Source organism: Oryx dammah, unplaced genomic scaffold (genome assembly GCF_014754425.2).
Source record: "Oryx dammah isolate SB20612 unplaced genomic scaffold, SCBI_Odam_1.1 HiC_scaffold_17, whole genome shotgun sequence".
Lineage (NCBI taxonomy): Eukaryota > Metazoa > Chordata > Mammalia > Artiodactyla > Bovidae > Oryx > Oryx dammah.
The window spans coordinates 17,190,446-17,217,575 of record NW_024070201.1 but is presented as its reverse complement, the minus strand read 5'-3'; the positions used below and the strand labels follow the sequence as shown (position 1 = coordinate 17,217,575).

The 27,130-nt window shown below is 36.6% G+C and overlaps 1 protein-coding gene across 1 annotated transcript in view; it reads right to left on the bottom strand.

The window, feature by feature from the left end:
• The window catches only part of ATM (ATM serine/threonine kinase), a 156,326-nt gene that overhangs the window by 66,879 nt on the left and 62,317 nt on the right, over positions 1-27,130 (bottom strand). The window contains exons 27-37 of the mRNA XM_040257918.1: positions 25,909-26,155; positions 22,634-22,749; positions 21,428-21,554; positions 20,703-20,902; positions 16,253-16,427; positions 15,540-15,704; positions 11,742-11,874; positions 10,360-10,455; positions 6,777-6,948; positions 2,846-2,987; positions 855-1,031 (exon numbers count right to left, since the gene is read on the bottom strand). Of these exons, the coding sequence (XP_040113852.1) occupies positions 855-1,031; positions 2,846-2,987; positions 6,777-6,948; positions 10,360-10,455; positions 11,742-11,874; positions 15,540-15,704; positions 16,253-16,427; positions 20,703-20,902; positions 21,428-21,554; positions 22,634-22,749; positions 25,909-26,155 (1,750 nt within the window). The remainder of the gene's footprint in view (positions 1-854; positions 1,032-2,845; positions 2,988-6,776; positions 6,949-10,359; positions 10,456-11,741; positions 11,875-15,539; positions 15,705-16,252; positions 16,428-20,702; positions 20,903-21,427; positions 21,555-22,633; positions 22,750-25,908; positions 26,156-27,130) is intronic.

The following is a 27,130-nucleotide window of genomic DNA, read 5'->3' as shown; positions in this document are numbered from 1 at the left end:
ACAACAGAATTTTACCTGGCCATAAAAAGAACAAAATAATGATATTTGAAGCAACCTGGATGGACCTGAAGATTGTCAGACTGAGTGACTTAAGTCAGAGAAAGGTAAATATCATAGCTTTTATTTAGAATCTAAAAAAAATGGCACACATGGACTTATTTACAAAATAGAAACAGGGTCACAGAGTCAGATGTAGAATATAATTTATGGTTCCAGGACAGGGGGTGGGTATAAACTGGGAAAATGTGACTGACATACACACACTACTATATATAAAACAAATAACTAATAAGGATCTATTGTATAAAACAGGGAACTCTTCTTAATACTCTTTAAAGATTCATATGGGAAAAGAATCTAAAAAAGAGTGGGTACATGTATAACTGGTTCACTTTGCTGTACAGCAGAAATCAATACAACATTGTAAACCAATTATATTTCAATAAAAAAAAAAAACCATCACAGAAAGTTAATGACAATGACCTCAATAGAAGTAAATTTAAAAAGTTAGAACAGACCTTTGGTTAACACAAATAATTTCTAATCATCTGTATTTTAACTATCATTAGTAACATGTTATTTATGACACCCCCTTAGAACTCATCTGAAATGTAGCTACCTCACAGCTGAAAAGTCCTATATAAAAAGATGCTCTGTTGAATGGGTTCACAACAGCTGAGTATAAGTTATTTTGCATGAAGGGGATGTGCAGTACACAGAACTCTTTTTTTATATATAGGCCATGAACATGAACAAAAAAGCAAAATGGAATGGGACAAGCAAAGAAAATTATGATGAGAAAGCTCAAATTAAAAAAACAGAAGTAGAAAGGATATGAGTCAGACTAATCTTACCTCACACATTGGCTTTAATAACTGAAGGACTTCACTTTTTATGCCACCACTATTCAAAAAAGCACAAGTCAGTGTCTTTAACCAAATGTCATGATTTTCACTTTGAGGAATCCACAGGCTTATATCATCCAAGCCTTCTAAAGGACTTTCTTTGTCAAGTCTTGGTACTTCTAAAAACTAGAAAAAAGTGATCAGAAAATGTAAATACAATAACCAGAAACACATTTTGTCTTTCTTATGCCAAACAAATATCTAGGCATAAACAAACATATTTCCAAATAAAATTAAATATAGTTAAAACTAAACCTAGAGGCATCAGTTACTTTTAAAAATTAAAATACAATTATGCTTATGAAAGGTAGAATCTGTTGAAAATTTACTGATCTAAACAGGAGGAAACTTCTACTCTCAGCTTATTAGCGGTACGTTGAATCACAGACTCTCTGCCTTATATATGTAACCAGTCCAAATCTACCATACAGAACTGATTTCAGGATGAAATGAAATTTTAAAATCTTAAAACTGCAATGTTTTACAGGTTACAGTATTTAGTTCAGTTCAGTTCCTCAGTCGTGTCTGACTCTTTGCAACCCCATGAACTGTAGCACACCAGACCTCCCTGTCCATCACCAACTCCTGGAACGTGCCCAAACTCATGTCCATCGAGTTGGTGATGCCATCAAACCATCTCAACCTGTCGTCCCCTTCTCCTCCTGCCTTCAATCTTTCCCAGCATCAGGGTCTTTTCTAATGAGTCAGTTCTTCACATCAAAGTACTGGAGCTTCAGCTTCAGCATCAGTCCTTTCGATGACTATTCAGGACTGATTTCCTTTATAATAGTTTATAATTTATAATGTTCCTTATACTTTTATAATTTATAATTTCAGGACTGATTAATAAGTTTATACTGCCAATAATTTCATTAAGACCAAAATTATATTTATGATACATTATGTTACTGAAGTTAAACTGGTGAAAACTCAATGGCATATTTCTCAGTTGCTTTATGAAAAGAAAATATTAAAGAAAAATGCTTAGATTAAAAAAGAAAATTAAAAGATGCTTACTCCTTGGAAGAAAAGTTATGACCAACCTAGATAGCATATTGAAAAGCAGAGACATTACTTTGCTGACTAAGGTCCATCTAGTCGAGGCTATGGTTTTTCCAGTGGTCATGTATGGATGTGAGAGTTGGACTGTGAAGAAGGCTGAGTGCTGAAGAATTGATGCTTTTGAAGTGTGGTGTTGGAGAAGACTCCTGAGAGTCCCTTGGACTGCAAGGAGATCCAGCCAGTCCATTCTGAAGGAGATCAGCCCTAGGATTTGTTTGGAGGGAATGATGCGAAGCTGAAACTCCAGTACTTTGGCCACCTCGCATGAGGTGGCCAAAAGACTGATGCTGGGAGGGATTGGGGGTGGGAGGAGAAGGGGACAACAGAGGATGAGATGGCTGATGGCATCACTGACTCGATGGATGTGAGTCTGAGTGAACTCCAGGAGTTGGTGATGGACAGGGAGGCCTGGCGTGCTGCGATTCATGGGGTCGCAGAGTCAGACACGAGTGAGCGACTGAACTGAACTGAAGAGTTCTTAAGTCTCTTTCATAGAGTCCTTTCAGTAGAACCTTGTTATGTCTGACATCAACATGAAAAAGGGAGAAATCTAGGTCATCTTAAATTTCACATTAACTTATTATCACAATACCTATAAACTACACCAGGAGCAATGGCTTGTATCTGGTCAAATAAAGGGGTTTTCCATTCCTTGAAAAAAAAGCCTGTCATTAAGAACTCCTCCTATCTCTAGGCTACCTCTCTCAGCTTTTCCACACTGCCATAACTAAAAATACAAATCCCTTGGGTTCAAATTATAGTTGAAATTATTTCCAAAAAACATTAAGTGTAAGCATAATTAAGCAATATGACATTCATAGCCCACAGCAAATAGAACTGTTCTATAGTGGGTATTCAATAAACATTATTTGAGAGACCTTTTTTCTTGATGTTCTAAAAGGCTGTAGATAGATCAGCATGGGATCAGTTGTTGCCTTATAAATATCCCAGAAACTATGTCCAGTTTTTGTGGTTAAAATGCTTTTCAAACAGGTAACAGCTGCCGCTCGCACTTTGACACTGAAAAACACATATAATTCAAATGTCACAAAGTATATCAATATTAATCTTAATGAATGTGAAGCAATGCCTTATGAAAAAATTAAAACCTTAAATTATATTAGGAAACCTTTGCATTTATTAGGAAATTTTATACCTATAAAATTGGGTAACATCAAACAATTACCAAAGCAATTTTTAATATTCCTTTAGTAAACCTGAGTTACTAATCACTGTAACAGCAATTCCTTTCATTCACTATAAGAAAGTTCATGACTTATTTTAAATTAAAAAGTCTCATAAAAAAAAATACTTGAAAATAACATTGGCTAATGAGGAAATGAGAATGACAGAATACTAATGACCCACCAAAAAATATTTTGATAACATTCTCTCTATGAGGAACAAATAATTTGGGGTAACAGAGAAGGGAATTTCCCTACAAATGATAACATTATGTCTAGAACAATTTTAAACAAACAGTAAGTGAAAAGGCCCTTCTCTTTTTCAAAAAATTAAGAAAAAGGAGACTGTAATACAACAGTACTGAAAATATGATAGCTGACATAAAATGTCTTAAAGCCTGATACTATATGTGATAATGAGCTATCAAGTAAAGGCTTAAGTCCTTTTAGGAGTCTCAATTTAAGACATAGAAGCATAAACCCTAAACTTGAATTCATCCTTCATTCTGCTATCTTTCTCTGTCTCCTCCAAATTAATCAGCAGGTCCTGCTGCTCTGTGTTAAAAATATCCCCAGGTTCCATTTCATCTTCACTGAAAGTGAAGTGAAAGTCTCATCCAACTCTTTGTGACACCATGGAGCATAGCCCATCAGGCTCCTTTGTCCATGGAATTCTCCTGGCAAAGATACTGGAGTGGGTTGCCATTTCCTTCTCCAGAGGATCTTCCTGACCCAGGGATCGAACCTGGGTCTCTCGCATTGCAAGCAAATTCTTTACTGTTTGAGCCAGCAGGGAAGCCTGCCTTCTGCCACCCTTCCTCTGGACTACTGCAACAGTTTCATAATCAGGCTTCCTATTTCCATTTTTGCCCTATCACAAGCCATTTGCCATATAAAAGTCACAGTAAAAGGATTAGTTGCATCATGACTACTCTGCTTAAAACTCCATAGCTTCCTTATGTATTTCAAATAAAATCCAAATTTATTAATCAGACCTTTCTAATTTCATTTAACGTCATCTTCTTCCACACCAGGCTTTTTCTGATCCCCAAACACATGAAGCTTCTTTTTACTCTAGCTATTCCCTGCCTGGAATGTTTTATTCCTAATCATCTTCCAGTTATTTCCTGAATACTCAGTTCCACTAAATGACATTTCCTCACAGAAGCCTTCCATGATTCTGTGAATTCCTTAGTCAACATCCCTTTGTATACCTGAGGTCCCTCAAACATGTAATGATTTTTTTCCTCTTACAAAAAAGACAGGAAAAACAAACTGTACCTATTCCCTGCGGTTCTCAAGTTTAAGTCACACTAGTATTTTTGTGCACCTTTTTCTGAAAAATCAATTGCAAATTTCTATGTAACAAGTGAAACACAAAGCTCGCAAATTTTCTGTGGAAAATCTCTTCAAAATCTGTATCAGATACACTTTGAAATACATTGTTTAGAATGAGATGAATTAAAAAATGAATAGAAGAATGGCTAAATGTGATAAAATAAGGATAATAATGGTAGAATATAGTACAAATCTAGGTGGTAATTATATGGGTATTTACTGCAAAATTCTTTCAATTTTGCTGTATGCTTGAAAATTTTTCTAACAAAATGTTGGGAAGGAAACCATGCCAGCCCTTTCACTGTAACAACAACAATAAAAGAGAAAGATACATGTCCTTAAAATCAACAATGAAAACATAGCAAGTAGACATTATTGCCAATCATTTATTCCCCAAGAGAAGGACAGGGTGTTACAGGGAAACAGATGCAAAATACCTTTTTACCACAGTATGGGAGTACATGCCTGCTCAGTCATGTCCAACTCTTTGCAACTCCATGGACTGTAGCCCACCAGGCTCCTCCGTCCACAGGATTTCCCAGGCAAGAAGACTGGAGTGGGTTGTCATTTCCTTCTCCAGGGGATCTTCCTGACCCAGGGATCGAACCCGCTTCTCCTGCATTGGCAGGTGGATTCTTTACCACTGGGCCACCTGGGAAGCCCTATTCACCTTAGAAACATGTCCAATTGTAGGCAAAAATCATTTGAACCCAGTCCCCAAAAATGGTGGCGATGAAATGCTCAAATATATCAAAAATAAATCCATTTGACCTTTGAACAACAAGGGTTTGAACTGTATAGATTCACTTATACACAGTTTTTTTTCAATAGTAAATACTATACCATCTGCAGCTGGTTGACTCCTCAGATACAGAACCATGGATAGAGAGCCCCAACTGTAAGTATACATGAATTTTCCACTAAGCAAAGCATCCTTACCCTCACATTGCTCAAGGGTCTGTAAATAATAAATAGATAACTGCAAATAGATAAATGGGGAGGGGACGAGAAAGCAAAAGTAATCTCATAATCAGCAAGCTGAAATTATACTAACTGTTGCCATTTTGTTTTGTATTGAGCATTAATGGGAAAAAGAAAGCCCTGTCTGATTAGCTTAAAACGTTTGGAGTTATAATTCCCACTCTATGACTTATTTTAAAAGGATACAAATTAACTTATTTATGAAACAGAAACAGACTCACAGCCTTGGAGAAGGAATTTATGGTTGTCAAGGGGGAAGGATGAAGGAGAGAGATAGGGAGTTTGGGATTGACACATACACACTACTATATTTAAAGTGGATAACCAACAAGGATCTACTGTATATAAAGCACAGGAAACTCTGCTCAATGTTATATGGCAGCCTGGATGGAAGGTGAGTTTGGGAGAGAATGGATATAATATAGCCGAGTCCCTTTGCTGTCCACCTGAAACTGTCACAAAATTGTTAATCCATCATGAAGGTGAAGGTGAAGTCACTCAGTCGTATCCGACTCTCTGCGACCCCGTGGACTGTAGCCTACCAGGCTTTGCTGTCCATGGGATTCTCCAGGCAAGAATACTGGAGTGGTTTACCATTTCCTTCTCCAGGGGATCTTCCCAACCCAGGGATTGAACCCGGGTCTCCCACATTGGAAGCAGACACTTTAACCTCTGAGCCACCAGAGAAGCCCTGGTATAATCCATTATACTTCAATATAAAATAAAACATTTTTTTAAAAAAGGATCAAAACGTCTAGCTGAGATTTGATTTTGACAAGTGCCTCAAATACCACCATTTATATTCCCCTATCCTAATGCTTTCTGTGGAACCACTTGGTAGTTTTGCACTATTTATTTGTCTAGTGTACCCTTCCCTGGTGGCTCAGCTGGTAAAGAATCTGCCTGCAATGCAGGAGACCTGGGTTCGATCCCACGGTTGGGAAGATCCCCTGGAGAAGGGAACAGCTACCCACTCCAGTATTCTGGCCTGGAGAATTCCATGTGATTGCAAAGAGTAAGACAGGAGTGAGCAACTTTAAATTTCTCTCTCACTAAAATTTAGCACGCACCTTGTCTAGTATATACATCATGATAATAAGCACCTGGCACATAGGGTTTTAGTAACTGTGTGAATTAGTAAAAATTCAATGATTTTGACTAAATATCTAAGACCAAAAGTATGGCAACTTAAAGGAGAAAGTTATTATTATTATTTAGTTATTGGAAATGTTAATTTATATGAGGTCAATCTTGAATGTCAAACTGAAGAAGTGCTATCAGACACAAGGTATCATTAAATACTCACCAATCTTCTACCAGTGTATTATTCAGGTAAGTCAGCACTACGAAGGTCCACTGAAGTTCTTTATCTTCAAATAACTCAAGAGCCTTGGTATAAGATGTATCTTTACTATGTTGTATAGCTATTGTAGAGAAATCTATAGGACCCACTTCTCCCAAGCAGCGTCCAACAGCCTCTACATATAGAGATTTCAATTCAGTAAAGTTATAGCTAAGAGATCACATATAAAACAGAAATTTTCTAATTTCAAAAAGATGTTTTTGTCATCCTTTAACATTTAAGTGCTTCCTCGTAGATGTTGAATAGATTAAAGAAGCTACAAAATACTGTATCATTTCCTTTACATATTATCCATGTGGGTAATATTTTCCCCTATAAAATCATATTCAAGAGATAGATTAACTAGTAAAACGTAGATACCAAGGGAAGTCTAAATACAGCCACTGTGCATGCATGCATGCTAAATTGCTTCAGTCGTGTCCGACTCTGTGCGACCCCATGGACAGCAGCCCACCAGGCTCCTCCATCCAAGGGATTCTCCAGGCAAGAATACTGGAGTGGGTTGCCATTTCCTTCTTCAATAGCCACTGTATGTATCCACTTTTAACTGAGGTATTACATAAAGCCCATAAATCTTACACACTCAGTTCAGTGAAAATTCACATATACATGCAGGCACATATATTTTCTTTCCATCTATATTATCACTACCCAAATGAAGACAGATGTTTTCAGGATGCCAGAGGGCTGCCTCATGTTCTTCCGCTGTCATTATGGTATTTAATAAAATATGTTAAAAAATTATTGTCTGCATGTTGATCTTGTACATGGCAATTTTGCTGAATCTGCTTATTATCTTTCTGACAGTAGCTTTCCTATACATTTTCAATTTAAGTCTGAATTTTGCAATAAGGAGTTCATGATCTGAGCCACAGTCAGCTCCTGGTCTTCTTTTTGCTGACTGTATAGAGCTTCTCCATCTTCTGCTGCAAAGAATATAATCAATATGATTTTAGTATTGACCATCAGGTGATGTCCATGTGTAGAGTCATCTCTTGTATTGTTGAAAGACGGTACTTGCTATGATCAGTGCATTCTTTTCACAAAACTCTGTTAGCCTTTGCCCTGCTTCATTTTGTACTCCAAGGCCAAACTTGCCTGTTACTCCAGGTATCTCCTGACTTCCTACTTTTGCATTCCAGTCCCCTGATGAAAAGAACATCTTTTTTGAGTGTTAGTTCTAGAAGGTCTTCTAGGTCTTCATAGCCATTCAACCTCAGCTTCTTTGCCATTAGTGGTTGGGGCATACTTGGATTGCTGTGATATGGAATGGTTTGCCTTGGAAATAAAAAGAGATCATTCTGTCACTTTTGAGACTGCACCCAAGTACAGCATTTCGGACTCTTTGTTGACTATGAGTGAAAGTGAAAGTCACTCAGTTCAGTTCAGTTACTCAGTTGTGTCTGACTCTTTGCGACCCCATGAATCGCAGCACGCCAGGCCTCCCTGTCCATCACCAACTCCCGGAGTTCACTCAGACTCACATCCATCGAGTCAGTGATGCCATCAGCCATCTCATCCTCTGTCGTCCCCTTCTCCTCCCACCCGCAATCCTTCCCAGCATCAGAGTCTTTTCCAATGAAGCAACTCTTCGCATGAGGTGGACAAAGTATCGGAGTTTCAGCTTCAGCATCATTCCTTCCAAAGAAATCCCAGGGCTGATCTTCAAAATGGACTGGCTGGATCTCCTTGCAGTCCAAGGGATTCTCAAGAGTCTTCTCCAACACCACAGTTCAAAAGCATCAGTTCTTTGGCACTCAGCTTTCTTTACAGTCCAACTCTCACATCCATACATGACCACTGGAAAAACCATAGCCTTGATTAGACAGACCTTGGTTGGCAAAGTAATGTCTCTGCTTTTCAATATGCTATCTATGTTGGTCATAACTTTTCTTCCAAGGAGTAAGCGTCTTCTAATTTCATGGCTGCAGTCACCATCTGCAGTGATTTTAGAGCCCCCAAAAATAAAGTCTGACACTGTTTCCACTGTTTCCCCATCTATTTCCCATGAAGTGATGGGACCAGATGCCATCATCTTCGTTTTCTGAATGTTGAGCTTTAAGCCAACTTTTTCACTCTCCACTTTCACTTTCATCAAGAGGCTTTTGAGTTCCTCTTCACTTTCTGCCATAAGGGTGGTGTCATCTGCATATCTGAGCTTATTGATACTTCTCCTGGCAATCTTGATTCCAGCATGTGCTTCATCCAGTCCAGCGTTTCTCATGATGTACTCTGCATAGAAGTTAAATAATCATGGTGACAATATACAGCCTTGACGCACTCCTTTTGCTATTTGGAACCAGTCTGTTGTTCCATGTCCAGTTCTAACCGTTGCTTCCTGACCTGCATATAGGTTTCTCAAGAGGCAGGTCAGGTGGTCTGGTATTCCCATCTCTTTCAGAATTTTCCACAGTTTCTTGTGATCCACACAGTCAAAGGCTTTGGCATAGTCAATAAAGGAGAAATAGACGTTTTTCTGGAACTCTCTTGCTTTTTCCATGATCCAGTGGCTGTTGGCAATTTGATCTCTGGTTCCTCTGCCTTTTCTAAAACCTGCTTGAACATCTAGAATTTCAAGGTTCACGTATTGGTGAAGTCTGGCTTGGAGAATTTTGAGCATTACTTTACTAGCGTGTGACAAAGTCACTCAGTCGTGTCCAATTCTTTGCAACCCCATGGACTGTATAGTCCATGGAATTCTCTAGGACAGAATACTCCAGTGGGTAGCCTCTCCTTTCTCCAGGGGATTTTTCCAACGCAGAGATTGAACCCAGGTCTCCTGCATTGCAGGTGGATTCTTTACAGGTTAGCCACAAAGGAAGCCCTGTTGACTATGAGGACTACTCCATTTCTTCTAAGGGATTCTTGCCCATAGTAGATATAATGGTCATCCAAATTAAATTCACCCATCCCAGTGCATTTTAGTTTACTGATTCTTAAAATGCCGATGTTCACTGTTGCTATCTCTTGTTTGACCACTTCCAATATACCTTGATTCATGGACCTAACATTCCAGGTTCCAATGCAATATTGTTCTTAACAGCATCAGACTTTATTTCCATCACCAGTTACATCCATAACTGAGTGTTGTTTTCGCTTTGGCTCAGCCTCTTCATTCTTTCTGGAGCTATTTCTCCGTTCTTGTCTAGTAGCATACTGGGCACCTACTGACCTGGGAAGTTCATCTATCAGTGTCATACCTTTTTGCTTTTTCATTCTGTTTATTGGGTTCTCAAGTCAAGAATAATGAAGTGTTTGCCATTCCCTTCTCCAGTAAATATGTACAAGCCATTTTAAAGTTAATAGCTAGGCAATTAATTACTAACTTTTTACTTTATATGAATGTCTAAGGAAGGAAAATATGAAAGGAGGACTGCTTAAGGATACTTGAACTAAACAGAAATCTAACTAGCATCTCACATTTCCCCAGTATTTCAGACAACAAATTTTACTGATTTTTAAAACGCTATGAAGCATTTTAAAAATCAAACAAAAAAACTCATATTCACTAAGCCAAATAGTTTACCTAAAACTTCTCTTTCACCAGTGTGGTTTACTGCCATCTTGGATAACTGCAACAAGCTGACAACTAGCTTCACCATTATGCCATCCGGAGGGTTATCTAGAAACAGTTTTGAAAAAATTAGTTTAAGTTATGGTGGAGACAACACTTTTCTTTATAATATGTTCATATATTACATTGTGTGACTAGAAAACTTCAATAAAGATTTTAAATTATGGGTGCTTCAAAAATACAAAGTAAATGAATATAACTGAACTTCCTTCTTCAATAGAATCATGTAGAAACATTTGGCAGCAATATTTGGCAGTCAAAAAGAGAAAAATGTCTTAACAAATTGTACAGAGAAATCAATACCTTTAGCAAAATCACACTTAGAAACACTAAAATTATTCAGCATTAAACTAGAAGGAACCTTGGGAGAATGCCTGGTTTTTTACCCTCTTGCATTTAGAATAGACCAGCCCTGTCTGATAGAATTTTCTGCAATGATGATAATGGTCTATAGTCCATGCTGTCCAATGACAGCCACAAGCCACATGTTACTAATGAGAACTTGACATGTGCTAGTACAACAAAGAAGTCGAACTTTAATTTTTACTGAATTTTAAGTCATTTAAATTTAAATAGCTACAAACATCTACTGGCTACATTGGTATGAATCAAAAATACTCAAATTAGATATACAAAGAGAAAGTTCATTTCATATATATATATACATGTATATACATTTATATACCTCAAGAACAAATATTCTAGAAACTCAAATTCAGATGGTTCAAAACAAAATTAATTTTTAAAAGTACTGAGGACAAAATTCACAGAATAGAAATAAGAAGTTAATGAACACAGGATGATGAAAATCAAAACATAAGTAGAAAATATTTCCACCAAGTGCAGTACTATAGTAACCTAAAAACTAAAATCAAATCAACTTAAAAATGGAAGTTTTCTTAAGTTAAAAAAAAAAGCTAGAAACTCATATACAAATATGTGTGTAGATACAAAACAGACACATACATACATACAAACAAAACACATACATGGCTAAGACGCTTAAAATGAAATGTTTCTTTTATTTAAATAAACTGGGGTAGTAGGCAGAGAGAGATTACCTTGCATGCCTCCCTTTAAAGAACTCAAATTATTCTTTTGGGCAGCAGCAAATTGTTAACATTTTTTTTAAGTGGCAGAATAAACTTGGACATTCCAGCACAGGTCCAAAGGATGGATAAAATGGGAGTAATTCAAGGAAAGGATACAACTTAGAAATTCTTTCATAACTAGATGAGAAGTGATTAGGGTCTGAACTAAATCTGAGCAAGAATTTTAAGAGATTCTTTCAAAAAGAAACAGATAAAAATAACCAAAGTCATTAAAATGAGTACCCTGAGATGCTCTCATAAGATCCATCATCTGATCTTTATGTTGCTCTAGTTGTCTTCGAAGATCCTTCAATCCTTCAAGCCTTGTTAATGGAAGTGCATCATAAGCACTTACTGAGAGAAAATGGTTAATTTCCTAAAAGAGAAAATCAGCCAAAAATGTAACTTGCTTTTGACATATATTGGTTGAGTCTGTAAAATAAAATTTCTAAAAATCACTTAATGCCATCCACAGACACTGATTACTATCACTGTTACTACCAAACAAGGTGGAAGTAAGTTACTTATTTCACTTTAAATCTTAGTGTTTTAATCATTTAAATTCTAATAGACTCTCTCATGATAAAATACTTAAGAGTTTAAGATTGTTACAGCATACTCAATTAGAGGGAAAAACTTAAACTTGTATTTATTTATCACTATAATTCTAGTTTTATGTCTCAATATATTTAACTATATTTTCATATTGATTATAGTCAAATGTAGAGTAAAATTACAGTAAGATTTATAAGGAAAACTGAACATACTTTTGAAATTTATAAGGGTTAAACAAGATTAAAACCTGAAAAACTCTTCAAAAAGTTATATACCATCTCTAATTCAAGCACTATATTCTCCTTCAGAGGATCAGATGGTAATTTGAGATATTAATGAATCTTATGTGCATATCTCATCAAGCATATTTTATATTATACTTCTTTAATATTTAAATTCAGATCTTTACAAGAAACTTTGATATTTATACTTTAACTGCAAAGCAAGAGTATATTTAAAACTTCAGTTTTTTATCTGTTGAGTTCAGTTCAGTCGCTCAGTCGTGTCCAACTCTTTGCGACCCCATGAACTGCAGCACGCCAGGCCTCCCTGTCCATCACCAACTCCCGGAGTTCACTCAGACTCACGTCCATCGAGTCCGTGATGCCATCCAGCCATCTCATCCTCGGTCGTCTCCTTCTCCTCCTGCCCCCAATCCCTCCCAGCATCAGAGTCTTTTCCAATGAAGCAACTCTTTGCATGAGGTGGCCAAAGTACTGGAGTTTCAGCTTCAGCTTCAGTATATTCCTTCCAAAAAAATCCCAGGGCTGATCTCCTTCAGAATGGACTGGCTGGATCTCCTTGCAGTCCAAGGGATTCTCAAGAGTCTTCTCCAACACCACAGTTCAAAAGCATTAATTCTTCGGCGCTCAGCTTTCTTCACAGTCCAACCCTCACATCCATACGTGACCACTGGAAAAACCACAGCCTTGACTAGATGGACTTTTGTTGACAAAGTAATGTCTCTGCTTTTCAATATGCTATATAGGTTGGTCGTAACTTTACTTCCAAGGAGTAAGCATCTTTTAATTTCATGGCTGCAATCACCATCGGTAGTGATTTTGGAGCCCCCCAAAAATAAAGTCTGACACTGTTTCCACTGTTTCCCCATCTATTTCCTATGAAGTGATGGGACCAGATGCCATCATCTTCGTTTTCTGAATGTTGAGCTTTAAGCCGAATTTTTCACTCTCCACTTTCACTTTCATCAAGAGGCTTTTTAGCTCCTCTTCACTTTCTGCCATAAGGGTGGTGTCATCTGCATATCTGAGGTTATTGATATTCTCCCAGCAATCTTGATTCCAGCTTGTGCTTCTTCCAGCCCAGTGTTTCTCACGATATACTCTGCACATAAGTTAAATAAGCAGGGTGACAATATACAGCCTTGGCATACTTTTCCTATTTGGAACCAGTCTGTTGTTCCACGTCCAGTTCTAACTGTTGCTTCCTGATCTGCATATAGGTTTCTCAAGAGGCAGGTCAGGTGGTCTGGTATTCCCATCTCTGGAAGAATTTTCCACAGTTTATTGTGATCCACACAGTCAAAGGCTTTGGCATAGTCAATAAAGGAGAAATAGATGCTTTTCTGGAACTTTCTTGCTTTTTCCATGATTCAGTGGATGTTGGCACTTTGATCTCTGGTTCCTCTGCCTTTTCTAAACCCAACTTGAACATCTAGAAGTTCACGGTTCACGTATTGCTGAAGCCTGGCTTGGAAAATTTTGAGCATTACTTTACTAGCGTGTGAGATGAGTCCAACTGTGCGGTATTTTGAGCATTCTTTGGCATTGCCTTTCTTTGGGATTGGAATGAAAACTGACCTTTTCCAGTCCTGTGGCCACTACTGAGTTTTCCAAATTTGCAGGCATATTGAGTGCAGCACTTTCACAGCATCATCTTTCAGGATTGGAAATAGCTCAACTGGAATGCCATCACCTCCACCAGCTTTGTTCGTAGTGATGCTTTCTAAAGCCCACTTGACTTCACATTCCAGGATGTCTGGCTCTAGGTGAGTGATCACACCATCATGATTATCTTGGTCTCGAAGATCTGTTTTGTACAGTTCTTCTGTGTATTCTTGCCACCTCTTTAATATCTTCTGCTTTTGTTATGTCCATACCATATCTGTCCTTTATTGAGCCCATCTTTGCATGAAATGTTCCCTTGGTATCTCTAATTTCCTTGAAGAGATCTCTAGTCTTTCCCATTCTGTTGTTTTCCTCTATTTCTTTGCATTGATCGCAAACGAAGGCTTTCTTATATCTTCTTGCTATTTTTTGGAACTCTGTATTCAGATGCTTATATCTTTCCTTTTCTCCTTGGCTTTTTGCTTCTCTTCTTTTCACAGCTATTTGTAAGGCCTCCCTAGACAGCCATTTTGCTTTTTTGCCTTTCTTTTTCATGAGGATGGTCTTGAACCCTGCCTCCTATACAGTATAATGAACCTCAGTCCATAGTTCGTCAGGGACTCTATCAGATCTAGTCCCTTAAATCTATTTCTCACTTCTACTGTATAATCATAAGGGATTTGATTTAGGTCATACCTGAATGGTCTAGTGGTTTTTCCTACTTTATTCAATTTAAGTCTGAATTTGGCAAATAAGGAGTTCATGATCTGAGCCACAGTCAGCTCCTGGTCTTGTTTTTGTTGACTGTATAGAGCTTCTCCATCTTTGGCCACAAAGAATATAATCAATCTGATTTCGGTGTTGACCATCTGGTGATGTCCATGTATAGAGTCTTGTCTTATGTTGTTGGAAGAGGGTGTTTGCTATGACCACTGCATTTTCTTGGCAAAACTCTATTAGTCTTTGCCCTGCTTCATTCTGTATTCCAAGGTCAAATTTGCCTGTTACTCCAGGTGTTTCTTGACTTCCAACTTTTGCATTCCAGTCCCCTATAATGAAAAGGACATCTTTTTTGGGTGTTACTTCTAAAAGGTCTTGTAGGTCATCATAGAACCATTCAACGTCAGCTTCTTCAGTGTTACTGGTTGGGGCATAGACTTGGATTACCGTGATATTGAATGGTTTGCCTTGGAAACAAACAGAGATCATTATGTCGTTATTGAGATTGCATCCAAGTACTGCATTTTGGACTCTTTTGTTGACCATGATGGCTACTCAATTTCTTCTGAGGGATTCCTGCCCACAGTAGTAGACATAATGGTCATCTGAGTTAAATTCACCCATTCCAGTCCATTTTAGTTCGCTGATTCCTACAATGTCGATGCTCACTCTTGCCATCTCCTGCATGACCACTTCCAATTTTGCCTTGATTCATGGACCTGACATTCCAGGTTCCTATGCAATACTGCTCTTTACAGCATCAGACCTTTTATCTGTTAGCAGGACAGATTTCAGGTTATGCTTTTTTAATCACAATTTTTAAAAAAGACCAGTTTTTCCTCTGAGAGGATTAGAGACTTCCAGAAAGTATTACTATCCTCTCTAATACAAAATAGCAAGATGACAGAATAATTATTACCTCCAAAAGTGAAAAGGGTCCTCTACTGTATTTGATTTTCTGCTGAGTAATACGCAAATCCTTAAAGACAACGTGGTCAGGAAAAGGATCTAAAAGTTTAATTGTCATATACAGATTTTCATTATCCTTGTTATCAATCACTAAGAATTTCAACAAGTCCAACACCTAAACATAATTAAAAAAGAAAAAAATCAAGAGAAATGGATTAATTCTATGTTAAAGTAAAACAAATAAACCCACTGTAATAAATGATAGAAACTCTATTAACCTAGTTTAGATAAAGTGTTCTAATCACTACTAAGGCACCTAGCTACTATGGTTTCTGGGCTTTCAAATAATTCAACAAACATATAGGGCCTTTACTATAGGATGGACACTGAGGAACACAGTTGTCAATATTACTGAAGCATTTCATATAATATCTCTTACACCATCAGAGTAGTGTGAACTGTATCCCTAGTTTTGACTACCTCTATATTTCAGTATAAGTAAGAAAGAAATCAGGTTATTTACTAGATCAAAATTACCAGTTGCTATATAACAAAAAGATTACAAGGATTAATTCATTGAGAATGTTTTCCCCATCATTTTTCAAAGACTATTTTCACTAAAATTACTGATTACACCAAGTAAACATAAAACAACTAGTTCTTTCCAAGAATACTTTATCAATATATTTCAAATATCATTTTGAACATGATCTGGGCAATTACCTGTTCCTGAACTTCCATCTGATCATCCACAAGGGGTATAAGTGTACCAACAATAACATGAAGATGACTTTCTAAAGCATCCTTACAGTAAGTAACCGCTGTGTGGCAAACCCGGCTTAATAGGTCACAACAAAGGGAGAAGCTACGTAATGACACATCCATGAAACGAGAAGGCCTAACATGGGGGAAAAAACAATAAGTTACAGGACACTACTTTGATATCAACTTGTTCAAAGGTCATTAATATTCAACAGCTCTAATTCTGATGTGGCATAACATAAAAGTTAGTTTCACATCTAATTCTTTAAAATTAGGTGTTTAAATTCCAAAAAGAGAAGAGACACCAAGAAAATGACAGAGTAGGCAGCTCCAAGCTCCCATGACAGAAATACTGAAAAACGAGCAAAGTGTATGAACTTTGTTAGAACTCTGTGAAACGGCAACAATCAAGCAATCACTGAATCAAGGAAAAGGAAACTTAAAAACTAGGAAAGCTTTGTGGTGATTTTACTTGTCCTTGCCCCACATCGGACCCAGCCTGGCAGCATCCATGAAAACTTCAGACCCCATTTCTAACGTGGGATCCTGGTCCTTAGTTCTGGATGGAGCAGAAGTGAAGTGACAGTCACTCAGTCACGTCTGATTCTTTGTGACCCCGTGGACTGTAGCTCACCAGGCTCCTCTGTCTATGGGATTCTCCAGGCAAGAATACTGGAGTGGGTTGCCATTTGCAATAGCACCTAAAATAATTAAACATCTAGGAATAAATTTAACCAAGGATGTGAATTGCCTGTACACTGAAAATTACATAGCATGGATAAAAGAAATTAAACCCAACTAAATGGAAAAATATCCTGTATTCATGGACTGGAAGATAAATGGTTGAAATATTAACACTATCTAAAATAGTCGATATTTTAAATGCAATATCCATCTAAATTCCAGCTCTTTTTTTGCATAAATGGAAAAGCTGGTCAACAAATTCATATGGAATTGCAAGGTATCCAAACAGTCAAAACAATTTGAAAAAGAAGAAGAAAATTGGAGGACTCACACTTCCTGATTTCAAAAGTTACTATACAGCTACAGAGCAACAGTCATTCCTAAAGGAAATCAACCCTGAATATTCACTGGAAGGACTGATGCTGAAGCTGAAGCTCCAGTACTCTGGCCACCTGATGTGAAGAGCCGACTCACTGGAAAAGACCCTGAAGCTGGGAAAGATTGAAGGCAGGAGGAGAAGAGGGTGACAGAGGATGAGATATTTAGATAGCATCACTGACTCAATGGACATGAGTCTGAGCAAACTCTGGGAGATAGCGAAGGACAGGGAAGCCTGGCATGCTGTAGTCCCTAAGGTGAAAACAACTGGACACGACTTAGCAACTGAACAACTACAAGCAACACAGCATGGTACTAGCATAAGGCAAGACCAATGGAACAGAACTGAGAATCCAGAAATAAACCCATACATCAATGGCTAACTGATTTTTGACAAGGGTGAAAGAATAGTCTTTAATAAATAGTGCTGGGACAACTAGATTTCCACATGCAAAAGAATGAAACTGAACCCTTAACTCACATTATTTATAAAAATTAAAATGAATCAACAACCTAAATCTAAGAGCTAAAATCATAAAACTCTTAGAATAAACTCTAAGGGTAAATATCCATGACCTTAGATTTGCTAATGCATTCTTACCTACAATAACAAAAACACATGAAATGAAAGAAAAATAAGATAAATCAGACCTTACCAAAATTAAAAATATTTGCTCATCAAAAGACATTATCAGGAAAATGAAAATTTTATAGGATGGGAAAAACTATTTGCAAATCACATATGAATTCAATATCCAGAATATATTTGCAGATCACATAATGAGTTCAATCCCACAAAATATAAAGAACTCCTACAGCTCAACAACAAAAAGAAAATCTAATTTTTTTTCTCTATTTTTATTGTATTGTTCCTCATCCCAAACCCCCCTCCCACTTCCCTTCCCATCCCATCCCTCTGGATTGTCCCGGTGCACCGGCTTTGATTGCATGTTGCATGCACTGAACTTGGACTGGTGATCTATTTCACATATGGTAATATACATGTTTCAATGCTATTCTCTCAAATCAGTTTTTGATTTGAAAGACAATCCAATTTTTAAAATGGGCAAAGGATTAACATGGACATTTCTCCAAAGAAGGCATATAAATCATCAATAAGCTCATGAAAAGATATTCATGAGTAGTTAGTAGGAAAATGCAAAATCAAATCCCCAATGAGATACCACTTCATGCCTATGAAATAACCCAAGTTTTCATCATGAGATGAATGGATAAAAAAAAAGTGTCACATATCCAACGCTGTTGTGCTTAGTCACTCAGTTGTGTCCAACTCTTTGCAATCCCGTGGACTGTAGCCTGCCAGGCTCCTCTATACATGGAGATTCTCCAGGCAAGAATACTGGAGTGGGTTGCCATGCCCTCCTTCAGGGGATCTTCCCAACCCAGGGATCAAATCCAGGTCTCCCACATAGAAGGAAGATTCTTTATCATCTGAGCCACCAGGGAAGCCCAATGGAATGTTATTTAGCCACAAAAAAGCATGATGCTGGATAAACACTGAAGACATGCTAAGTGAAACAAGCCAACAGGAAAGGGCAAAGAAATTATGATTCTGCTTATATAAAATACCTAAAACAAGGAAATTAAAAAAGACAGGAAGTAGATTAGAAGCTATAAGGGCTATAGGGAAGAGGAACTATGTGGTTATTGCTGAATGAGTAGTAAGGTTCTATTTGAGGTAATAAATAAGTTGGATTTGGAAACTGCAATGACAGAAATAAAAATTAATAGCATATCATGAACATAACTGATAGCACTAAATTGGATACTTAAAATATAGTTAAAAATGAGAAATTTGATGTTATATATTTTAACACCATAATAAAACCTAAAAAAAGTGAAGGAAAAAGACTGAATGACTTAAAGTATACACACATGCTGCTGCTGCTGCTGCTGCTGCTAAGTCGCTTCAGTCGTGTCCGACTCCATGCGACCCCAGATACGGCAGCCCACCAGGCTCCCCCGTCCCTGGGATTCTCCAGGCAAGAACACTGGAGTGGGTTGCTATTTCCTTCTCCAATGCATGAAAATGAAAAGTGAAAGTGAATTTGCTCCGTCGTGTTCAACTCTTTGTGACCCCATGGACTGCAGCCCACCAGGCTCCTCTGTCCATGGGATTTTCCAGGCAAGAGTACTGGAGTGGGGTGCCATTGCCTTCTCCATACACACATACATATGACTTAAAATTATATTTTTAAAAAGCAAAAAAGAATATGAGAAAACAAAATGGAAATAGATATCTTCATATGCTTTGAGGGCTTAAATTTATTTGACTACAATGTTATCTACCAATAAGAAAACAATAGAATCATTATTAAAACCAATGGAAAGGATAGAGATGCTAAAAAGAACATACATCCCCAAAGCTATAGTAATTGTGATACTGTGATTTATAATAAGAAATATATATTTGGTCTTTGTCCCTATTTCTGGCAGAGTCCCTATAAGAGCAATAAACGAGTCTTTTGTTATGTTGAAGTATCTTTGGGGAAGCCTCTAAGGATGTGGGCTGGTTGCCAAGAGAACCAACCCTATAATTAGAGGGTTGGAACTTTCTGTCCCACCTCTCTGATCAAGAAGAGCTTTCCTTTCAATCAGTCACCAATGGCTGATGATTCCTCTGTTAACACCCAAAAGGATGGGGTTTAAGGAGCTTCTGGGTTGGTGAACATTTGCAGGTATGGGGAGAGTGAAGTGACTAGAGAGATCACTTAAGCTCCATGCTCTTTCCCCATACTTTGTATGTATCTATGTATCTCTTCCATTTGGCTGTTCCTGAGTTATTTCTTTTTGTAATAAACCAGCAATCTAGTGAGTAAATAGGTTTCTTAAGTTCTGTGAACCACTCTAGCAAAATAATCAAACCCAAGGAAGGGGGTTATTGAAACCTCCAATCTATAGTTTTCAACTGAAGTCTGATGAGGTTGGAGAGAGAGTAGTCTTGTAGGATTGAGCTCTTAACCTGTGGGATCTGACACTACGTACAGGCAGGTACCAGCTGATGTCTGAAGAATACCCTGGGTGTGAATTGGGTATCCCTTTCCTTCCCCTTACCACACACTGGAAGTGGTGAGCAGAACTGGTATGGTAACATGTATTTATGGCCATGTAAAATTAGCATATTTAAAATGTTGAAGAGAAGACCTTTAATATTTAAAGACTTCTAGAGCTGGAGAAGTAGGGATTCACTTTGTAAAATATAATATATATATATAAAGCAAAATTCAGAAAATAATACTCTGGCTTCTACCCTGTAGAAGCATATAAGTTTTCAATTAAGATGAGGGTAGAAAAACTTCTTATATATTGGTCTAAATATATTATTTACCTTTGGTTGATATAGTGAATCAAAGTATAAATAACATCTCGAAGAACAAAGGCCCAAGCTCCTCCTAAGCCACTCTTTATATCGTTCATTAATAAACCAACGAACAGGTGATATATTTTAATAATTCTGTGCCTTTTGTAAACATTATTTGTCTCAGCTGCTTGCTCACATATGGCTAGAAGAATTTTCTGATAGGAATCCTAGAAAATAAAGATACATTTAGTAAAACCTTGCCTAACCACATATACTCAGATATAATACATACATTTTTATATTCAAATTACAGAATTCTAAATTTCAGAATTTTGCTTGGAGTTTTGATATCAAATGCAAAATATCACATTAAGAAAATTACTATCTTAAATTTTAAAAAAACTTGTCAATTTATTTCGTTTTCAGATAATAAACAATATTTAGTAGTATATTCTTAAAAAAAAATACATATATAGACACTTCCTGAGCCAACCTGAAGAAAATGTCATGAAATTCAGCCCTCATATGTGACATATTTCAATTAATACTGACAAGTAAAATACCAAGACATAAACTTGTAAATGAGTGTTTCTCTTAATTTATTCAAGTAAATTTTCCATTTGTTTACTTTTTTCTTTTTAAAATGTACTTATACTTATGAAAAAATTAAAATAAAATGTACTTAAACAGATTTTCTAGCTGAAAAAGATGGAAGCCTCTCCTCAGGTATTATACTAGTAAAGTATACTTACAGGGCTTTTGGAAAGAATTTCTAAAATGCTTTTAAGCTTGGTTTTATGGCAATTGCTAATATAGGCAAATGTCGCTTTAATCACATGTGATGGAAAATGAGGTGGATTAGGAGCAGGATCCAAATCCCTAAGAGTTATAGAAAAAAATCAGTCATCATTTTCAGAATAAAACTATCAAGAAAAAAACATTTTCTTGATATATCAGTGAAAATTCAAAAGAAAAATTTAATTATAATAACCCCAAATTTAGTTATTTTCTAGGTGAAAACTAGACTTTTAATAAAATCAAAAATGACATATTACAGTCTATATACATCAATCAGAATACCTAAATAACTTTCTAGGAGGTAGTCAATAATTTGCTTAAAAAATCATTTATAAAGTTAACAGCAGTTATAAAAAAGAGACCTAGTTATCACTTTACTTAAGGTATGAATTAAAGCTCTATTCTAGTACTTTAAACTCAATAATATCTTTTAAAATTAAATTATTTATTTTAATTGGAGGATAATTACTTTACAATATTGTGATGGTTTTTGCCATACATTGACATGAATCAGCCACGTGTACACACGTAAACAAAATAACATTCAAGACAGCAATCAAATACTACACCAAATGAAATTACACATGCAAAAGTATTTTAATAGATATTATTACTGTTTTACATGCTTAGTATTGTATAGCATATAAAAAAAGTTAAGGATGTTTTCAAGCACCTTACCATCAAGGTAAATGAGTAACAATGTATATGAATAACTCTATCATTCATATACAAGTAGATTTTACACGCAAATGGAATTGCAATATAGTAAGATTCCACTAGCAAAGGAGAATGCTTTTTTAAAAAAAAGGTGTACAGAAAGCCAAGTCACAGATAAGGAGAAGAGAACAAAGAATAATGGGTCATGAAGAAGAAAATTTCATGAGATAGGAGATGGCACAATGCTCAAATATTACAAAAAGACTGAGAATAAAAAGGTTACTGAATTTGCAAACAAAGTGGTAATTAAAAGAGCAGTTACTATGAAGAGGCTACAGTACAGCAGATACTTCAATTCAAAGGTAACTATTTTAAAAGAAACAGAATTTAAAAGCACAGTACATGTCTAATAACTGAAATAGACATTTGAAGGTGTCAACTAATAAACTTCCCAAGGGCCTTCTGAAATTGCAGCTAATGCTCTAAATTACAAATATCCATACCCTGAGAAGTCACAGGGGTCAGTGCTTTGGCTGGCACCAGAAGTGGCTGGTTCATGTAATGTCATCAATAACTCCACTACAATCTCTGGTAAATTACTAATGAATAAATGATCAATCTGCAAGGATACAAAATAAAATATATTTTAGTTTTCCTGTCTGTGATCTTTAAGTCAGCTAGTTTAAGGGGCTCACATTATTGTCTCATTTCCAAAATTATTCAGTGATTACAGAAGGAAATAGTTATCAAAGATCTAAGATCTGCAAGACATGCAACTAGCACCACTTTTTTCTGCTATGCAGCTGACCTACAGACTCAAAGGAAAATAGGGAAATCATATCAAACAAGACTCTCTTAATCCACCTTTTTCATTTAATTTTAAAGAATCACTTTAATGAGTAAGGCTTCAGGTCTAGCTTGAAATTCCTCAACCTAATCACTTTCCTGCCAACCAAATTCCCCACTGATCTATACTGCTCATCAATCTGCATTGTACCTTTGAGAACACTATCTTAGAGAACTTTACTAGTAAGGATTCCCAGTGACTGGCAATTATCAACCCTTTGTTCCCTGCGTATCTTTCCCCCAGATTCTAAATTGGTTGATATCCCAAATTCTGAGGCTAGCTGCTATCCACATGTCATTCAGTTGAGTTCAGTCGCTCAGTCGTGTCTGACTCTGTGCGACCCCATGAATCGCAGCACACCAGGCCTCCCTGTCCATCACCAACACCTGGAGTTCACTCAGACTCACATCCATCGAGTCAGTGATGCCATCCAGCCATCTCATCCTCTGTCATCCCCTTCTCCTCCCGCCCCCAATCCCTCCCAGCATCAGAGTCTTTTCCAATGAGTCAACTCTTCGCATGAGGTGGCCAAAGTACTGGAGTTTCAGCTTTAGCATCATTCCTTCCAAAGAAATCCCAGGGTTGATCTCCTTCAGAATGGACTGGTTGGATCTCCTTGCAGTCCAAGGGACTCTCAAGAGTCTTCTCCAACACCACAGTTCAAAAGCATCAATTCTTCGGCGCTCAGCCTTCTTTACAGTCCAACTCTCACATCCATACATGACCACAGGAAAAACCATAGCCTTGACTAGACGGACCTTAGTCGGCAAAGTAATGTCTCTGCTTTTCAATATGCTATCTAGGTTGGTCATAACTTTTCTTCCAAGGAGTAAGCATCTTTTAATTTCATGGCTGCAGTCACCATCTGCAGTGATTTTGGAGCCCAAAAAAATAAAGTCTGACACTGTTTCCACTGTTTCCCCATCTATTTCCCATGTCATTAATACTAGGTAAAAATCCTCCTAGACAGGTACAGATTCTTCATCACCCACTTCTTGCTACAGGCAGCCTCACAAAAGGCATAAGTTCTCTAAATAAAAAGAGTGGGTGTATGACATTACACCTCAGCCAAACGAATGAGAACTATAAAGTCTTAAAAGGTGTTTTGTTAGCTCTCCAAGTAATGAATTACAGTGCTTTAAACCAAAAGGCAAATGGGCTCATTTACTATCTTTAACCTCTTCCACACAGAGATTTGGAAACCCTTCCTAACAGCATAAATATTCTGGAATGTGGCACAACAGAAATCTAATGTAAAGATCTTAGCCTTTCCCTGTAATGTAACATTAATTACATCATATCATCAATTCCAAGGTTTCAGCCCTTTTAAAAATCCAGCCCTATTTCCAGTATATCTGGAATTAGTAAGACAAACTGGCCAAGTCTGATTAATATCAGAGGAAAAATTACTGAGTTTCCCTGCACATAGGTGACAACTGACTTCCTTAATTTTATATAATTTTCTTACAAGTAAATCTCTAACGTTTAAGCTAAAGGTACATAAAAATAATTCAAAAAAAATTCAGATATCTAGGTATACATAAACAATCTTATAACTATATATTTTAGGCATTCAACAACTGACAGTTATAGAAGACTGAAAGATTGATAACAGTGGTACCATCACTTATCCACAGAAAAAAGAATCTGGATTGATTTAGATAAACTGCATATTAGAGAAACAGAGAAAAAAATTAACTTAAAACAATGATGCTAAATGAAACTGAGACAAATAAAAATTTATGTCTTTAACAAAGAAACTAAGAAATTATTTTTAATTTTTAGCTCTCTTTGTTCTTGAGACTAGTGCTTTAATCAGGGTTTAATGTAATCACATTTCCCATCTAGACTTATTCTGACTCAAAATTGCTTTCTTTTGATTTGAATACATAAAGAGGAATACTAAGAGTAGATCTGCTCAGAAGTCTAAGCTGGAAGATTGGGTGAAAGGGTCTGGAAGCAGACTGCCTCTCATAAATTCCATACGCTTTGCCAAGCCAACATTCTGTTCCAACTGCCTTTTAGGGAGGGAGCACCACTGCTCACCATCTTCCTCCAGACTACAGACTTACAACCAGCTCTGAATAGGAATAGCCCACCTAAGCAACTAAGAGACTTGCTGTTCACAGATAACTAGGCAATGAAAAGAGTCTGATGAAGTTTATCCAATTATAACAGTAATGTTGACCAAGCTTTGTTAGTCTTCCTTTGCTTATGTTAAAAAGTGGAGAGACCAATTTTCTTTCACTTTAAAAAGTTTATATATGTATCTGAATATAAGTTACCTCAAATAATTTTAGATATGTATAAATTACTATAAAAGGAACAAGCTGTTAGGTCCTTTTTAACTTGACTCCATCTTTCATCAAATAATGGTACTTGATATATACTAGATAGTTGGGATACATCAGAAAAAAGAAGAAAGAAAAATCCAACCTTTACAAGTACTTATAGTGGAGAAGGTTGATAAAAACCAATGAACATAATTCATAAGTAAGCTACATCATACATTCGAAGGTAGTAAATGTCATGGAAAAAGCAGAGAATGGGAACACGGGATTGTACTTTTCCTTCAAAAATGAAGGGCTAAATGATAGTCAACAGGAAGTGAAGATTTTCTATACCTTGTTCAGCATTGCTTGAATTTAATAACCAGTTTGTATTCATGTATTACTGCCACTGAAAACGATATTTTACAAGGAAAATGTGGTAAAATTTTCCAAAGTTAAAGAGAAAATTCCTGATTAAAAACATTTAAAAACCAATCAAGAGGAGAAAACACTGTACAATAACAAAAAAATTAATGGATTGCCTATGTGAGATAGTGATTATCATAAAATATTAAATTTAATTGCATAAGTGATGAATAGCCTGAAGTTACACCTCAGATCAATTATGGGATAAAAGGTACTGTAAATATTGAAGTCATACCTGTTTTCCTAATAAGCTTTCATCTTTAAGCATATCATAGACTTTGGTAGCAGTCTCTCTTTGCTGTGCCATCCCACTGTCTTCTGTACCCTCATAAGCAAAGTATGGAAGAATATTTACAAGAATCTTTGGAAAGGAGTCTGTCAGAAGACTTTTCCAATCCTCTTGAATTTGATTAGCAATTAACTTTACTTCATCAAAATGACTTCTAATCACTAGAGGTGGAATCAAAATTTTATAACAAGACCTAAAAATATAAAAATGAAAAACATACATTAAAAATATAACTTTTCAAAGTAAAACTTTATAATATGGTCCTTAAAATAACAGAATGGTTTTGGAAATTCCTGGTGTTCCAGTGGACTCCAATGCTTCCACCATGGGTTCAACCCCTAGTCAGGAAAGTAAAGATTCCTTGAGTCATGTGGTGTGGGCAAAAAAATAAATAAAATAAATACAATGGTTTAATAAGCTTAGAGCATCACTTTATCTAGATCATTAAGCATTCTTACTCTATAAATGAAGACATGAAGTTAAGTAAATTTTAAATAGTCACACTAAAAAAAACAGAGATATTAAGAGTATTATCACCCTAAAGGCATGATGAAAAACAAGTGAAAATGAATTTATATTTATTTCTTCTGTATAATCTTTATGCAAAATTATTATATAGTGAAAGGTGAAAGCAATTTATAAATTCAAAGAATAAATGTAGATGTTGGCAAAATGAACAAACAATAAGGACTATTGTTGTTGTTGCTGGTAAGTCACTTCAGTCGTGTCCAACTCTGTGCAACCCTATAGACGGCAGCGCACCAGGCTCCCCTGTCCCTGGGATTCTCCAGGCAAGAACACTGGAGTGGGTTGCCATTTCCTTCTCCAATGCATGAAAGTGAAAAGTGAAAGGGAAGTCGCTCAGTCGTGTCCGACTCTCCGCTACCACATGGACTGTAGCCTACCAGGCTCCTCCATCCATGCAATTTTCCAGGCAAGAGTACTGGAGTGGGTTGCCATTGCCTACTCCGAATAAGGACTATTAAACAATTACAGATTGCCTTCCCATATCCTGATATTTAAGCATTATTATTTAGTTGTTTCAAACCTCTCCATTTTCAAAATTCTCTTCTCCAGACTGGGGAGTTAGCAAAATAAATACCTGTATATTAAACTTTAAATCATACAGAAATAACTAAATGGCCCAGATTCAAACAGGAGAAAAGAA